This window comes from Petromyzon marinus, chromosome 3 (assembly GCF_048934315.1).
Source record: "Petromyzon marinus isolate PM22_M1 ecotype Great Lakes invasive population chromosome 3, UKy_Petmar_22M1.pri1.0, whole genome shotgun sequence".
Classification (NCBI taxonomy): Eukaryota; Metazoa; Chordata; class Hyperoartia; order Petromyzontiformes; family Petromyzontidae; genus Petromyzon; species Petromyzon marinus.
In genome coordinates this window covers 4,918,519-4,936,807 of record NC_133669.1, presented here as the reverse complement: position 1 = coordinate 4,936,807, position 18,289 = coordinate 4,918,519, and the positions used below count along the sequence as shown (strand labels likewise).

Genomic DNA, 18,289 nt, shown 5'->3' with positions numbered 1-18,289 from the left:
GTGTGCGTGTCGGTGTGAATTTGTGCATGTCGGTGTGAATGTGCGCGCGCGCGTGTCGTCAGTGTGTGAATGTGTGCGTGTCGGTGTGAATCTGTGCGTGTCGGTGGGAACGCGCGCGCGCGCGTGTCGGTATGAATGCGCGTGTCAGTGCGTGCGCGCGCGCGCGCGCGCGTGTCGGCGTGTTGGGGGGCGAGACGCGAGTGCGTCTCAAGTTTCCCGTGCGCGTCCGTCGCTTTACGCCCCTGTCAAAACAGTAAGTCGCATGCGCCAAATTCAACAATCGCGAGGCGCTGTCACGTCCGCCCAATGGCCATGACGCGCGCGCGGGCGTCTTTTTCGTGGAACCGTCGATCTCGCCCCCGTGGGGGGGGGGGGGGGGGGTAGCTGGCGCAACGCGGAGGGAGGGTTGGTGGCTCAGGCGGAGATGAGATGGGGTTCATCGCGTGCGCTGGATGCCCACTTGCAGGATGCAGGATAGAAAATAGGATTCTGATACAGTACGCCCAGCCCCCCCCCCACCCCCCCCGTCAGGCCCAACCCCGTGTTTGTGTGCGTGACGCTTTGATTGAAACTGCGTCGAGCATCATCAGCGACAAGATTCTGTAAAAGCGAGCGTGACGATGGGGGAGGACAGAATCACTGCATGCGTCACGACCATCATCATCATACCAATAAATAAACACGCAAATATCAATTGTCCACAAGCATCCCTTGTACCCTACATGCACCACACACATCCCTCGCACCCTACATGCACCACACACATCCCTTGCACCCTACATGCACCACACATATCCCTCGCACCCTACATGCACCACACACATCCCTCGCACCCTACATGCACCACAGGCATCCCTTTCACCCTACATGCACCACACACATCCCTTGCACCCTACATGCACCACACACATCCCTCGCACCCTACATGCACCACACACATCCCTCGCACCCTACATGCACCACAAGCATCCCTTGTACCCTACATGCACCACACACATCCCTCGCACCCTACATGCACCACACTCATCCCTTGCACCCTACATGCACCACAGACATCCCTCGCACCCTACATGCACCACAGACATCCCTCGCACCCTACATGCACCACACACATCCCTCGCACCCTACATGCACCACACTCATCCCTTGCACCCTACATGCACCACACACATCCCTCGCACCCTACATGCACCACAGGCATCCCTTGCACCCTACATGCACCACACACATCCCTTGCACCCTACATGCACCACAGGCGTGCCTTGTACCCTACATGCACCACACACATCCCTCGCACCCTACATGCACCACACTCATCCCTTGCACCCTACATGCACCACACTCATCCCTTGCACCCTACATGCACCACACACATCCCTTGTACCCTACATGCACCACACACATCCCTCGCACCCTACATGCACCACACACATCCCTCGCACCCTACATGCACCACACACATCCCTCGCACCCTACATGCACCACACACATCCCTTACACCCTACATGCACCACACACATCCCTCGCACCCTACATGCACCACACACATCCCTTACACCCTACATGCACCACACACCCCTCGCACCCTACATGCACCACAGGCATCCCTCGCACCCTACATGCACCACACACCCCTCGCACCCTACATGCACCACAGGCATCCCTTGCACCCTACATGCACCACACACATCCCCTACACCCTACATGCACCACACACATCCCTCGCACCCTACATGCACCACACATCCCTTGCACCCTACATGCACCACACACATCCCTCGCACCCTACATGCACCACACACATCCCTTGCACCCTACATGCACCACACACATCCCTTGCACCCTACATGCACCACAGGCATCCCTCGCACCCTACATGCACCACACACATCCCTTGTACCCTACATGCAGCACAGGCGTGCCTTGTACCCTACATGCACCACACACATCCCTTGCACCCTACATGCACCACAGGCGTGCCTTGTACCCTACATGCACCGCAGCACAGAGGTGTATTTTCACGAGCAGGACGGCAACTGTGTGCGTGCCTGCCTGCGGGACAACGTAAGAATGTGGCGTGACACAGTCATAAAAACTCGAGTCGAACTGTCTCCCCCGCACATATCACTCCGTGGTGGCCATTCAGCTCCCTTGGCAGTCCTGAGCCGCTGGTGGAAATTCCACATTCCTATGGTGGGGAGAAAAAAAACAGCATATATCTTCATAGGATTTGCCATGGTTGACCTCTTACAAAGTCGTGCTTATTTTTAATCAACCATACGATGATCATCATCATAATCGCCGTCATCGCAAATTATATGTACCGCGCCTCCCGTGTAGTGCCTGTCGAGGTGACAGAAGGAAGAGCTGAGATTTGCAGACCGAATGCGACGTTCAAGGAGCATGAACCATCTCGCGAACTCCGCGGGTCAACCTCACAGCAGCAGCGGCGGCGGTGGCAGCTTTTGGCTGCTAAGCCATCGAACAAAGACGGCGGTCAGCGCATCATCGCGCGGCGCTTTCAGATGCGCTTCTGCGGCCGTGTGGAACCGCTCTTCCTTCCGATATGAGGAAGGGCGCTGGAGTCGTGCACTTTTAAATCACCGAGATTTGAAAACTCATTCTTTTTAGAACTGCTTTTTGTAGCTCCGTTTGTTGTCCTTCCCCCCGCACCTCCGATGAGCGCGGTTTTACTCCGCACGGTGCGAAATGAGCTCAACGTACATAAGGTGCATGCGAGAATAAGCAACTTTTAAAAAGTGTGTGTGTGTGGGGGGGGGGGAGGGGCAGCGGGGGCGTTCAGTCTCTACTCTCTGCGGGTGGCGATGTCGACAAGGCGGCGAGTTGACCCCGAGCCGAACCAGGATTTGAACCCGTCAGTCGTCCCGGCTCTCGCTCTCTGGCCTGGGTGCCACCGGCTCGGATTGACGTGCTAATGGTTAAAAAGAATGCCGAGAGAAGCCGGTCTCTTGACGTGATGAACAAAGTGTGGGTGCGTTTACACCGACTTACAGTGCGATTATGATTCTCTAAATACCTGCACATCAGTCGCCGCGTGCATGTGCGTGTGTGTGTGTGTATGCCCTGGGGTGGAGCGTTTTTTGCCGACTCCCCTCCCTCCCTGCCTCCTCTCTCACACACCGTCTCCTCACTCCTAAAGCCTCACAGCCACATTCATCAAACAACCCAACGAACCTCACGGTAACATTCATCAAACAACCCAACGAACCTCACGGACACATTGATCACACAACCCACCGAACCTCACGGCCACATTCATCACACAACCCAACGAACCTCACGGACACATTGATCACACAACCCACCGAACCTCACGGCCACATTCATCACACAACCCAACGAACCTCACGGACACATTCATCACACAACCCACCGAACCTCACGGCCAAAACGCCGCCCTTCTGCGTACGCACCACCACCATCAACAACAACCGCCATTCGCCACGAAGTGGCGGTAACGTCACCACGACGCTTGTGCCAGGCTATGTGCACATTGAGGCAACGTGAAGTATCGAACGCCCGCTGCCACGAAGTCACGGGGCAGACCCAGACGCCAAGGGTCGACTGACCGTGATGACTGGCTGATGCACCACCTGTGCCCCCTACTGTGCCAAATTGCTGTGCTTTAGGCACCCTGCGCTCCGCTCGTTGTTGTGAGCGTCGCTCCTCCGCCCTCCGTTATTGTTGGAGGGAGACTGCCTCCAACTGCCCAGTAGCGTCCTTCACGAGCCTCCTCCACAGAGGCCGATATTGACACCGCTGGTACCAGTCATCGGCAAGTCCACTCAGCTCCACATCCTCTTGTACCACATCACTCAATCTCTTATTTATCCCGTGCCGCGCCCGTTTAGCCCCCTCGATCCGGCCGAACAAAAGCTGTTTAGGCATGCGGTGGCTGGGCATGCGGGCTACATGACCCAGCCAACGCAGCCTTGCCTCCCGGAGGAGCTCACCGATGGGACTTTGTCCAGATCTTTCAAGGATATGTGAGCTCCTCACACAATCCAGCCTGGTGAAACCCAGGATGGATCGTAGGCCGGCCAGCCTAAATGTTTCTAACCAGCGAAGATGTTCCATTACGGGGGTCCACGTTTCGCAAGCGTAGAGAAGGGAGGGAATGATTGTGGCCGAGAAGACCTGAAGCTTCGTGCGGAGCGACAGACCAGGTAGCTTCCACACAGCGTTATGCAGCCGACGAAAAGATAATGCCACTCGACTGATTCGGAGTGAGACCTCTGCTATCAAACTGGAGCCGGTCATGAGCACACTGCCCAGATATGGGAAACTCTCCACTCTCGCCACAACTGCCCCATCACCAATTGGGAGTTGTGGGGGTGGAGTGTCCGATGGTACAAAATACCCAGGCAGGTGCTTAGATTTGATGGTAAGGCCCCACGTCTTAGTAGCAAGCTCCAGGTTCAGCAGCACCACCACCAGAACAACCAGCATCATCAATACCACCACCAGCATCACCGCCAACACCACCACCAGCACCACCAGAACAACCAGCACCGCCACCACAAGCACCACCACCAGTACCAGCACCACCAGCACCATCAATATCACCACCAGCATCACCGCCAGCATCACCGCCAACACCACCAGCACCACCACCAGCACCACCAGCACCACCAGCACGATCCCTTGCTCACCAATTGCTCATCGCCCGACTCAACTCCTCACCCGCCCAAACCATCCCCGCTCACCATCACCTCCAGACTCGACATCCCTTCTAGTCCATGGGCTCAGGCAGACCACATAGTTCACTCCTGAGGTGCCAAAGCTTCGTCACGTGTGCGTGTGTGTATTATTAATGCCTTGTATAACGGCACCCAGTACACTACATCCAGTATACTGCTTGCTTGACGCCTCCGATTAGCGCGGCTGGCGACGTGCGGTGCGAAAGAAGTTCAACATAGTACATACCCACCACGAACTGAATATACCAATGATCCGGTTCATATTCGGTGGGGTAGAAGTCACGCCCGGTCTCTCACCAGAGATGCGACTCGGATTCGGTCGCCATCGTGAATATGATCACAAATCAATGCACGTTTAATAATTTACGGCTATTTGCCAATACACCGTGTCTTTCGAGCCACAGTGGGTTGCTGATTGAGCATACATCAATCACATCGTGCTGGTCGCATCGGGATTGCCGAAGGATGTTTTACGTCGCTCGATGCAGGTGACGGTCGCTCGCGGCTGGCGTTAGTTGCGGCCGGGAATCAAACTCGGGTTTGATGCCGTCCGCGGTTCACAGCGCGGTGCGCTAACCACTGCGCCACCGCTCGCCCCTCCCTCCCGTTGATGAACTAAAAAGTTATGAAATCGCGCGCCCGTTTCCACGAGCGGTTCACGCATCCCGCCGACTCAACCCGGTCCACCCGGGGTTTGCATTCCCACGCAGTCGCGCTGCTCCGCGCTGCGTGTGAGCCCCGGGGACGCGAGGGCTCAGTGGGACGCGTGCCCCCAGTAGGGGGGGGGGGCATGTTTACGTGTTCATGTGCATGCCCGCGCGCACACACCCACACACAAAGACAAAGATCACCCGCGTAGGCTCAACAGAATGCCGGGGAAAGCGTTCTGGGCGAACGACCTCTTCAGGCTGGGACAGCACGCGGTGGAGTTTTCGGGTGGTCAGCAAACAACGCCCAGCCGCCTTTGTCTCCCCAATGCCTGTGTTTACACATCAATTGAGGCTGAGTCAACCTAGGGGAGGCTCGGCACCGCCTCTGTGCGCCACCGCGTCACACGACAAAGACAAAGATCCTCCGTGTCGCCTGAACAGACTGTTGGGGCAAGTGTTGTTAGCGAGTAGCACCTATGAAGGCCGGAACGGCACACGAGGGGGTGAGTGGCCAGCACCACGCCCGACCGCCTTTCTCTCCCCAATGGCGATGTTTAAACACCACACCATGTACTCATTTGAGGTTGAGTCGACCTAGGGGAGGCCCAGGACCGGCTCGGATAATCGTCACCGGTGTTGTCCGTGAGCGGGATTCGAACTCGGATTTCGCCGGATTCGTAGCGCAGCGAACTCACCGCTACACCTCTGCTCCCCTACGACACACACACACAGCCCACACACGACACACGCACATGACACACACACAGCGCACACACGCACACGACACACACACGACACACACACACAGCACACACACGACACACACACACAGCAAACACACACACGACACACACACAGCACACACACACACGACACACACACAATGACACCCAGCACACACACACAGCACACACACACACGACACACACACACAACACACAGCACACACACACACGACACACACAGAGCACACACACACGACACACACACAATGACACCCAGCACACACACACAGCACACACACACAGCGCACACACGCACACGACACACACACATACAGCACACACACACAGCACACACGTGCGCACGTCAGTGACCCACGCCCATGTTGCCGTCTGGCGAGCGAGCGGGCGAGCGTGCGAGTCCGTGACGGAGGCTGCGTGTGTGGTTGACGTGATGCAGGCAGCAGCAGCAGGCCGTGTCGGCGTGGGACGCGCATCTCCGTTGCACGCGGCTGGTGGCGAGCGGTGAGCGCCGCCTGCGCTACGAACCCGGCCGGCCCCCGAGTTCGAGTCTCGCTCGGGGCCAATATCTGTGATGAATATATATCGGAGGCGGTGCCGAGCCTCCCCTAGGTTGACTCAGCCTCAAATTACGTGTAAACATAGACATTGGGGATACAAAGGCGGCCGGGCGTTGTTTGCTGGCCACCCAAACCCCCATCGTGTGCGGTTCCAGCCTGAACAGGTTACTCGCCAAGAACGCTTTCCCCGGAATTCTGTTGAGGCTACACGGGTGATCTTTGTGTGTGGGTGTGTGCGCGCGTGCACATTTACACGTAAACATGCTCCCCACAGGGCACGCGTCCCAGTGAGTCTCCGGGCCTTAACCCCCCCTTCCCCCTCTAGGTCGACTTAGCCTCAAATGAGTACCTGGTGCAATGTGTAAACATCGCCACAGGGGATGCAAAGGCGGTCGGGCGTTGTGCTAGCCACTCGCCCGCTCGTGTGACGTGCACACACCCACATGTGCGTGGATGTGTGCCTTAAATGACACATGTGCGTGGATGTGTTGCATTACATGACACATGTGCGTGGATGTGTTGCATTACATGACATATGTGCGTGGATGTGTGCCTTACATGACACATGTGCGTGGATGTGTTGCATTACATGACACATGTGCGTGGATGTGTGCCTTACATGACGCACCGTGCGTGGATGTGTGCCTTACATGACACATGTGCGTGGATGTGTGCCTACATGACACACCGTGCGTGGCACTGCCTCTCCATCGGTGACGACGACGGCACGGTTCAGAGCGTTTGCAAAGTTGGGCAAATACGCATGCGATTGTAAGTCGATGTTGTTCATTAGGATTGTTGTTGTTGCGATTAGTGGCTCTTCATCTGCGCGTCTGCTGTGTACAATGGTCTGCGTTGAAACTGCAAGTGCAGCCTGATTTGTGTCGAGACAATCGGCGTTCCTCGATGGTGACAATGCTAATCAGGGGGTTTCGAGTGTGCGTGCGTGTGTGTGCGTTCGGGTTAGGTGGCCTCAAAGTGCACTTGGCCTGGCACAGGCTCCGTGGTGATGTCACCGCAACTTAGCGGCGAATGGCGGGCATTGTTTGTTGTTGTTGGTGGTGGTGGCTGAGTGTTTTTCCTTTCTCAGTGGGATCATAATAGCCGTGTCAGAGACACCGAGCTCTTGGGTTCAAAATCTGGGTTCGAATCCGGGCTCCAGCCGTCCGTGATCAAACCAGGTTCCGAAGTGTAGAGCGTTCGTGATCTCCACCTGCGTAAGGAATACCATCATAATTACGCACGCTTAGCATTAACGCCGATGGCATGTATATATGTATATGTGTGTGTATATGTGTGTATATGTAGAGCGAGGAGGAAACCTGCACGGCACTTTGTTTCCATCACATGATAAGGTCGCACAAAGTGATGGCCACAAATGAACCACGATAACCTTTGCTGATCTCGAACAAGGAGCATAAACCATCCCGAGAACTCCGGTAAATCCTCGCAGCAGCAGCAGCGGCGGCAGCGGCAGTAGCAGCGGCAGCAGCAGCGGCTTTTGGCTGCTGGCCATCGAACAAAGGCGGCGGTCACCGCATCGCGCGCTTTCAGATGCGCTTTTGCGGCCGTCTGGAACGCTCTTCTTTCCGATATTAGGAAGCCGCTGGGAGCTGTGGCACTTTTATATCTGGATTTAAAACTCTTTTATTTTAGAACTGTTTTTGTGTTCAGTTTGTTGTCCTTCCCCCGCACCTCCGCATAGCACGATTGGCTACGTACGGCGCGAAAGAAATTCAAGATGCGTACATTGGGATGGCCAGGTCGCCTCTGGAAAAGAGCCAATGGCTCAATGGGCTTTGCCTGGTTCAATGAAAATTGTAGTTTAGTCTGGGTGGGTGTCCTTTTGATGGTGGATTTTGCTGACCACTCAGCTCTCGGATAATGAGATGTGCAAGGCTTACAATTTGACGGGTTTTTTAACATCTCAAGCCTGGGAGCAAAGGTGTGGAGCTTCTTCAAAAGCGGTGGTTACTCCAAGAATGAACGGATTTAAAAAACAAAAATGAAGATTACCGTATATCTCAAGAAGGTGGTTTTTTTTTACCAAAACATTTAACCACTCCTATATTTGAGTGAGTTACGTTTTTATTTTGGGAGCGGTTAATTTTTTTATTTGTCATTTCTGATGCCTCCCCCCCCCCCGCCCAAAAATGAAAATGATGTAAATTGTGCAGTTGACTTCACGTCAAGAGACGAGGAATTCGTGTGGACATCTCGCACAGCAGCACGTTAGACGACGGCCCACGGAAGCAGATATTACGGAGCTACATCTGAGATCCGTCCACGTGACCTCTGGCCGGCTCGATAGAGGGCAGCACTTTCCCACCCCGCTCTGCCATATGAGAGTGATCTTCGTCACAGCACGACAAAAGTTAAATAGAATGTTCATCATCTCATTTCCAACAGCTGAAATATATCCAAATTAAGTGCAGAACCAAATTTGACTTGGCATTATTTTGTGTGCGTGTGCGGTCAGCGATGACTGTGTTGAGACCATTATCAATCAATCAATCATCAATCAATGTTTATTTGTTCCATGGAAAGTCCAATTTTAGCCAGTTACCCAGATAGCTTGCATGGTAGATCCGTGGTACGTCAGCATAGAACAAGAGAAATCACTCGCTCCAGCTGACAATCGAGTAATGAACACTGCATTAGAACGCCGGATCCCAGGTGTGGCAGCTCCCCATGGTGAACTCTCAAGAGCCACCTGGCTCCCTCAATATTAATTGAGTTCAAAAAAATATACATACACAAACATTTTCCAATGCGCGATTTCATAGCTAATCGTTCCCGAACACGAGTTTCCTATGTATGTCGGTGTGTATGTGTGTTACGCTTCTTTTGCACCTGTACGTAAGCCAACCGCGCTAATCGGAGGTGCAATCACTACCTCTTTCGTAGCGATTCGCATTGGCGTGATTGCAGTTTTCCTGGAAACCGCGCATTGTGTCTACGGACGGATGGGAAAGGCGATTTCCCAGACACAGCAATAAGCGGCAGCCTATGGGCTCCGTTTAACTAAAACAACAACAGCAGCAGAACGGCCAAATTACTGCTGCAGCTCAGCTCTCCATCGCAAACTTTCCTCTGATCTTTATAATACTATTGCCTGTTACTCCCTCCAATCCCCTACCTCCACCCCCCCCCCCCCCCCTTTCATTTAAACACAATTTAAGTGGTGAATGACACTTCCCCAGGCCACAGACTTAATTGTGGAGCTGTAAATCACTCTCCCGGGACCCGTATAAGCAGAGTCTTCACCGGTCCAAGTAAACAAACCGAGAGTCAAGGCTGTTATTATCAGGACAACCGAAGCAGAAGCTGCGGGGGAGAGGTCGGGAGAAGCATAGACGATGCCATCCGCCAGCGAGAGATTACATTTGACGTTTGCTTCTTTGACTTGGGGATTACGATCCGTCGTGTGATATTCAAAGCGTTCGCTGTGAAGCGTAGATGGAACCTGTGTGAATGGGGTGTGTGTACGTGGACACGTGTGTGTGTGTGTCTGTGTATGATGTGTACGTCTGAGTGGGAGCGGTAGCGCGATGCGAACAACCCCGGCAGCCCGAGTTCGACTCCCGCTCACGGCCAACACCAGTGACGGTTATCTGACTCGGTCCCGGGGGCTCGCCTAGGTCGACTTAGCCTCAACAATGAGTACCTGGTGCGGTGTGGTAAACATCAGCACTGGGGGGACAAAGGCGGCCGGGCGTGGTACTCGCCACTAACCCCCGTGTGCAACGCCGGCCTTCATAGGTGTATAGTAACAGCACTTGCCCCAACAGTCTAAGTCAATACGGGTGATCTTTGTCTTTGCGCACACGCGTAGCACAGACGCACGTGCCCACCTGCTACCAACCTGGCATCAGTGGCTCCATGGCTACAAAGTCGCGGTAAGCAACGAATTCCATCTCTAACTCGTCTCCATCTCTCTCGCGCGACTCTTCTGCCATCTCAAGAGGAGTTTATCGAAAGAGGCCGGTGGGGGTGGGGGGGCAGGGATTGTGGCTGTGGGTAGGGAGGGGGTACAATATGATGTCTCTTTAGGTGCCCCCCCCCCCACAACTCCCCAATGGGACGGCACCAGCACTTCCAGCCCCCTCTCGCAGTTGGTTTATAATCGCCGCCGACGAGGTGATGATGTTATTCTTAGCGGCGGTCCAAGCGTGGTGGGAGGGAGGGGGGAGGGCAGGGAGGAGATTGAGCAGCGATCGCCCACAGTCGCCCATTAAACATTCATGTGAGCGGCAATTACGAGCGAGCGAGGGAGCGAGAGAGAGAGAGAGAGAAAGGCGGACGGACGAACGCGAGTCGACCGCACCTCCGATGTAGCACGGCCGGCGACGCGCCGGTGCGAAAGAGGTGCAAACACAACGTACGCGCACATTGTGACCGACCCGGGAGTGACCACCATTCCCTTGTCCACCAGGGACAACTCCCACGATACTGGACATCTGTGAGCAGGGAGCCTTGTAGCTCATCGGATTCCTCCAGCACGAGTGCGTTATTCTGATTCTGATTGAGTACATGTGCAATCCACTGCTGGATAGGAAGGGGCGGGCGGTGGGCCCCCCCCCCCCGCCTCAACCCACGCCGTGCAGAACCACGGCCCGGTTATTTGACCACATTTGGACATCTGTGAACGAGAGCTTTGTAGCTCACCGGATTCCTCCCGTCTAAATACTTATTCTGATATTTATATTCGCGACGCCGATCAGCGCGGGTTGGGGAAGGCGAGTGAGCATCGGATGTTGGAGTGTAGTACCGTACAACAGTTGATTTCCCTGCACCGCCGGGCACCACGCGTCCCATGGCAGTAGCCTCCACAGCAAACCCTTGCTTTGTGCGTGGTGGCCACGAATCCGACGACGGCTAAACCGTCTCAAGTTTCCGATTGCGTCCGAGTCGCAAAAAAAAAAAACCTCTCTCGCTCCCGTGTCGCTTCTAAGAAATGTTTGTTTTCGTTTCTTTCCTCCCATCGCTTCTGTTCTAAAACGCAACGTGTGACTCCGCCTTACGCGATGAGCAGCACCTGCTGGCAGTGTGTAAACATCAGCACTAGGGGGGGGGGGGGTGGGCGATGTTTGTCTTTGCGCGTTCGTCGTGTCTGCGTGCCAAGTATGTAAGTCCCCCTGCAGAACCTCCCTTGCCAAAGGGACGCTTCGCGTGCGGTGCCTCGCTACGTTTCAGTGCCAAATCGGCACCCTGGACATTTTGCGTTCGAGATGTCGCTCCGTACATCCCAAAGGGGGTCTTCCGGGTGGAATATAACATGTGGGAAAAAAATGAAGCACGCTTAAGAATGCACGTCCATTTTGGCTGCGACGATTACGACGCTTGAGTTGCATATTTGTCTCACATCGTGTGTCTCAAATCCCCTTTGCCTATGTCCACCCAACAGTTATCATCGGTACGACACGGTTAGTCGATCAGCAGTTCGCGCAGTGCTTGGGGGGTAAAGTGATTTGCACTCTCGCCTCTGAAGTGGGGGCACTCAGTCGTGACGCGAGCAAGCAATTTCAGGGCTGCACCTTTTCGTCTATTTTTTTGGTGTGCACCTCACGAACCTGACTGGAAGCGCATGAACATCGTGTACGCATAGCAGACGCCCGGCTCTTCAGTGGCCGAAATGCAGCCGGCGATGCACGCGCATCACCGCGCATCGATTGATCGCGGTCAATGTCGAGATATTCAGAGCGCGTTTCCTCCATCATCACCACCGCCGCCGCCCTCCCCGTTAAGTGCTCACGATGACATCACCCGCGGAGAACACGTTTTAGTGGCCGGTCGAGTAAAACGTGAACTATTTTTTATCCTCGAGAAGGATAAAAAAAAAAATTCCTTTTTAGTCCGCCGGTCGAAAAGGATTTTTAAACAAAAACGAAATTCACGCTACCCCCCATCCTGTGCACGATCGGTGGCGGAGTGTCAGGGAGACCGGGTAAACAGCGCTTAAACCAAATCGCTAAGTCGCACACCATCATTATAAACGTCAGCGCACCCAAGAGGAGGGCCCCGCGTTAGGTAACATTTTCGCCGACCGAAGGAACGTGACGGGGAGGGTTGCGATCATGGGCGCATGGCTGCCGCCGCTACACTCAGTGGCGAAGTCGACAAGATTATCAGCTCAGGGGGGTGCGGCAATCGGTCAGGTGGAGGCCCAAATATTATGATTTGTCTCGCACGGTCGCGCCCTCGAGGCTCATACGTATCGCGGTTCCTCTTACCTGAACCACATCGTCGATACGCTCACGGTCTCGAACATTTAACGCTATGGGGGGGGGGGGGCGTCTCCGTCTTCGAAGAAAATGCAAGCCACTACAGCTCTGCAAAAAAACAATTAACCGCGTTTTAAATACGTGTTTTGTTCTATTGCACTGTTGTTGAAAACATATCTCATGGTTGTTGTCAAGGGGGCCTTAACTCGTCGCTTTGGCTATCAAGCCACCCCCCTGCCCCCACGCCAGTTCGGCGAATGGCTGCTCCTGGTGGTTGTGCCCGTGGCTATGCCCCAGGGCTTCCAGAGGCGAGGCACCAGAACCAACCGCTTGTGATCTCGTGTGGGCCAATAAAGAGCACGCTATTCGAGATGCAGATTCCAAGTGATTTAGACATTCAGTTGCTTGGCTTGAAAGTTGGTGCATTGCAAATACACCCACCCACCCGATCACTCATGCACTCATCCATCAACCCACCCACGAACTCACTAACCCACGAATTCACTCACCCACGCCTCCACATTTGTATTTGGGGCAGTGTGAAGTTGCAGGATTCATGGTGCGGTGTTCGTAAGTAGAGTCGCGCACAGGCGAGAGAGTCTGTACGTGCACTCTCCACTTGTGCGCAGGGTATCTCTGCATCTTTGTCTCTGGTGTGTGTCTTTGTCTCTGATGTGTGTCTTTGTAGTTCGCTGGCCTCTCACTCGTGCTCGCTGTGACTCTGGCGCTGGGAGTGACGCGTGGAGACGGGACGTGCGCCATCACCAACCCCATCGCCTCGGGGTTCGCCTCCACCATCGCCGAACTGGTGGGTCGCGTCCGGACACCATCCTCCTCCTCCTTAATTCTGCCACTCACGTTATGACGTCATGATGCCAGCCTCGCCTACGGATGGAGTTGACCAATGGAGCTCTGCATATGAGTATGTGTAATGTGTGTAATGCGATATGGGGAGCGGTGGCGCAGTGGTTAGCGCGCTGCTCAAACCAAGACCAGCGACCCAACTTCGTCTGCCGCTCACGAGCAATAAGAGTGGCGACTATTTGAACCGATCCTGAGCCTCCCCTATGTTGACTCAGCCGATGGGTAAACATCAGCGTTTGTTTGCGTTATTATATTTGGTAGGCTAACTTTAGTTACATATATTTTGAACCCAATAATCGGAGTTCGATTCTCAGCCACAGCTAAAATATCAGTGGCGAGCGATATTCAATCCCAACCGCCTCCTTCACCAAACTGCACTGACCGGCGTGGTGAAGTATGGTCAAGCAACAGCGCACAATCGACACGGCATGGAGAGGCCTTCATCCGACGGTGAATCAACAAAAGGGCTGAAAAGAATTGGCATTACGATGTACTAATTCATGGTCAACACTGCTGGGTGATTTTAACAAACAAACAAAAAAAACAAATCTGTGCATCAGAGCTTTGGTGGTGTTGGCTCTGATTTAGTTTTACCCGTTCAAGTTTAAAAGCGACAAATATGCACGAATGCAAAACTGCACGCTCAGGATAAACACGCGGCAAGCCAATTGCCGTGACTCAAAACTAAATTACAACCTGCATGGGGAAAGAATGTGTCGATAGGAACAACCCTCGGTCACGTGCATTCATTGTCTCGTTTTACGACGACACGTGACTTGGAGGCGTGCGCACGTGTATGTGTGTGTGTGCATTCGATTGTTCGCGCTGCGCCACGAACGATTCGGCGAACCTGAGTTCGATTCCTGCTCACGGCCAACACCAGTGACGATTATCGGAACCGGTCCTGGGCCTCCGCTAGGTCGACTCAGCCTCAAATGAGTACCAAGTGCGGTGCGTAAACATCGCCACTGGGGGAAACAAAGGCGGCCGGGCGTGGTGTTGGCCACCCACCCCCTCGTGTGCTTTACCGGTCCTTATAGGTGCTTGCTAACAGCACTTGCCCCAGCAGTCTGTTCAGGCTGTACGGGGGGATCTTTGTCTTTGTATTTGATGGTGGATGGGGAGTGGTGGCGCGCCGGTTAGCGCGCTGCGCTACGAACCACCCGGCGGACCCGAGTTCGATTCCCGCTCACAGCTACAATCGGTGACGATAACTCTCTGAGCCGATAACACGAGTACCCGATGGCGCGTGTAAAACATCGGCACTTGGGAGACGAAGGGCGGCTCCGGCGTGGTTTTTATGACCACACCGAGCCACCGCGAACATCACTCGCTCCAACAGATCTGTAGAACGTCTATACGGGGGGTGGGTCTTAAGAAAGAAACACGCATGTAGCATGCGTGCGTGTGTGCCGTGTGAATGGATGTGGATGCGAGGGGTTTACAGGAGTGTTTGCATAGGGGGGCAGTCTGTGTGTTTGTGAGTGTTAGTATGTTTGTGAGTGTTAGTATACACGTGGTGAGAGTGTGTACATAATCGAGCGAGTTTGGATGTGAAAGCTTTTGTGCTTTGAGCTGCTGTTGAACATCATCATGCGGGGAAAATACATTCCAACGCGTGCGTGCGTGCGTTTGTTAAAATCTCTGAATGTTGTTTTTAAAATCCAAGTGGGAGGCATTTTGGGGGCCGCATTTGCACGTTGCTTTTTTCTAAAATTCTCCAAAATGTGTCATTGGGCAAACTTTTACGAGGACAGTCCATCGCGTGCTGCACCGCTGATCCCTCACGGTCGCCCCTCTTGAGGACAACGATGCTCTAAGTCTGTCGTTGCACATCTGGCTCCGGCTCGAGGATGAATCCCACACCCGGCGCGTGGCCACCGGGTGGTGCTCTGCTGGCAGCACTTGCCCCAACGGCCTGTGAAGGCTACACCGGGGGGGGGAGCTTTGTCTTTGGGGGAGCGAGCAGCTGAACTTGGCCATGCTGGCTGCACTCATTGGCACCTGATCCTGGCTCGTGACTCCCCTAGGTCACCTCGACCTGAAATATTTATCAGCGTCGTTGTGCAGAAGAGAAGCCACAGAACAAATCCGCGGACGTATATACGCCTCCCTCACATATCTGTACCTCCACGTAAAAAAAAACTGAAAAGGACTTTCTTTCAATATCCTCATCCGCCACACTGCATTCTGGTAGTGAATCTATATATCAGCTGGATCAACGTTGTTGTCACGTGAGCACTGTGGGGGAAGACAAAGGCGGCCGCGGCGTCATGCGTCGTCTATTTGCCGTACCTCAGTGAATGGATGCTCGCTACCAGCGCTTGCCGCGACGGCTGAACAGTAAATTTGCTTGTTCTACGTGCCGCATGCTGAACTTCTTTCGCGCTGTACGTAGCCAACCGTGCTCATGGGATCTCGCGTCAAGCACGTGCGGCGCCTTTCTGGCTCAAAGCTGCCACTCAAAGCGTCACCATCACAGTTGATGCTCAAACATGAAAATAGACAATTCTATAGAATGAAAGGGACGAATAAAATATGATTTCTGCATTTGTTTAGAAAATAAATAAACAACAACAGCGATGACTTTCAGCCCCGTTTGTTGATGCACTGCTGGACGAAGACGTCCCCATGCCGTGTCGGTTGTGCGGGTTGCTTGACCATACTTCACCACGCCGGTCAGCGCAGTTTGGGTGAAACAGGCGGTGGGATTGGATGTCGCTCGCCACTGACATTTTAGCTGTGGCCGAGAATCCGACTCCGGTTTATGGGGTTCATGGCGCAGTCTACGTTTTATTTTTTCGTCGTTGAATTTAACCTATATATAAGAATAACGCAACCAATGCCGATGTTTATGTTTTCACGTCGAAGCAAGGCTGAGTCGACTTCGGGGAGGCCCAGGAGCGGTTCAAACATTCACCACTGTCATTGCTCCTCGGGTCACCGGGTTCGTAGCGAAACGCGCTAACCGGTGCGCCACCGCTCCCGGTGTCGCATTACCCACACCGGGGGTCTGTGCGTGCGTGCGTGAGTCACTCCGCAGTGACGCCCCTGCCGTGTGTGTGTGTGGTGCCCGCGTGCGCAGAGCAACAACCTGCCTCGAGACTACGTTGTGACGGCGCTCTCCGTCCACCCCGGCGTCATGGAGAAGGTAGCGGAGATGGACAGTGGAGTCAACCACGGCTCACCCGCCCCGCCGCCCCCCCAAACCCCCACTCCAGCTCGACTCAACCTCGACACGGTCACATACCCATCGCCTACCCAACCTCAATTCAATTCGTGCTGAACACACACCTCAACCCCCTCTAAGTAACCACATCATTACCGCATCACCACCGCATTATCACCACGGCATCATCACCACGTCGCCACCACCTCATGACCACATCATCACCGACAGACCACCACATCAACACCTGCCCATACAGCCCTACTTAACCCCGACTCGCCACCCCTCAACCCCAACTCAAGTCCGTTACACCCCCCCCCCTCCTACCCTCCCACCCCACCCCGCCCCCCGCCCTCCCACCCCACTGAGCCGACCCCCCCCCCCCTTGGAATCACACGCTGATCTCCGCGTGATCCGCAAACCTCCATCCTGTAAGGCTGTGGATTATGGGTGGGCAACCGCTATGGCCGCCGATCCAATTTTCCTACCCTAGGCTCCTCAGAGCGCGGGAATTGAGGAGATGATCTGATCAGAGAGCACCCATCCCCTTGCAGCTCTCCCCCCCTGCCCGCCCCACCACGGCGTTCCACCACCAATTAGAGGCCATCCACGTGGCCCATAGCGTGGGTCTAGTCGTAGCAGCGATGACAGAGGGGCAGTAGCGCGGGTGGGGGTTGGGGTGGGGGTTCGCTGCCTCCGCCGCTCTCCCGTCTACGCGGTGCCCCCTCGGCCGCCAGCCGCCCCAGGGGTGCTCGCGACCCGGCTCTTGGGGGCACCGCGATCGTGCGCTACGCACGCCGTCCACCCTTGATTCGTATGGATCGCCTGGGCCGATGTCCGGGCTTAGGGAACGGGGGATAATGCGGCGGAGAGCAGGCTATTAGCAGCTTACGGGATTTCTTCACGAAGTTCCGCAAAAGGGATTTCGCGGGGCTTGCCGTGCCGGGCTGCTTGGCCTCCCGCCCGCGCCCCGTGCGTCAAATGTCTGTGTGTCTGTCCGGCCGTTGCCTCCGTGCGTCAAATATCTGTCTGTCCGGCCGTTGCCTCCGTGCGTCAAGAGGCTGTTCGTTCATACTTAAGGCCGACCCTTTTTTCACGTCTGCTCATCCGCGAATCTGGCCATCTGCCACATTATGAATGGGTCTGACCGTCTGTCCTCGTCTTGAATAATCTATCAGCCTATCCATCTGTCTGTCAGTACGTCCACCCGTCAGTATGACCAGTAGATTGTCCATCAAGCATGTCCATCCTTAACCGTATACGCCTCTTGGTGGACCAATCTGTTCATCCGTCCATCGGACTCTCTATCCGTCATTGCCCGCTCATCCAAATATCGGTCTATCAAACTTTTCAATCCA

The 18,289-nt window shown here is 54.7% G+C and overlaps 1 protein-coding gene across 1 annotated transcript in view; it reads left to right on the top strand.

Annotated features, from left to right (window-relative positions):
- The window catches only part of LOC116952245 (uncharacterized), a 93,063-nt gene that overhangs the window by 48,012 nt on the left and 26,762 nt on the right, over positions 1 to 18,289 (top strand). The window contains exons 2-3 of the mRNA XM_032971443.2: positions 13,587 to 13,706; positions 16,848 to 16,913. Coding sequence (XP_032827334.2) covers positions 13,587 to 13,706; positions 16,848 to 16,913 — 186 coding nt within the window. The remainder of the gene's footprint in view (positions 1 to 13,586; positions 13,707 to 16,847; positions 16,914 to 18,289) is intronic.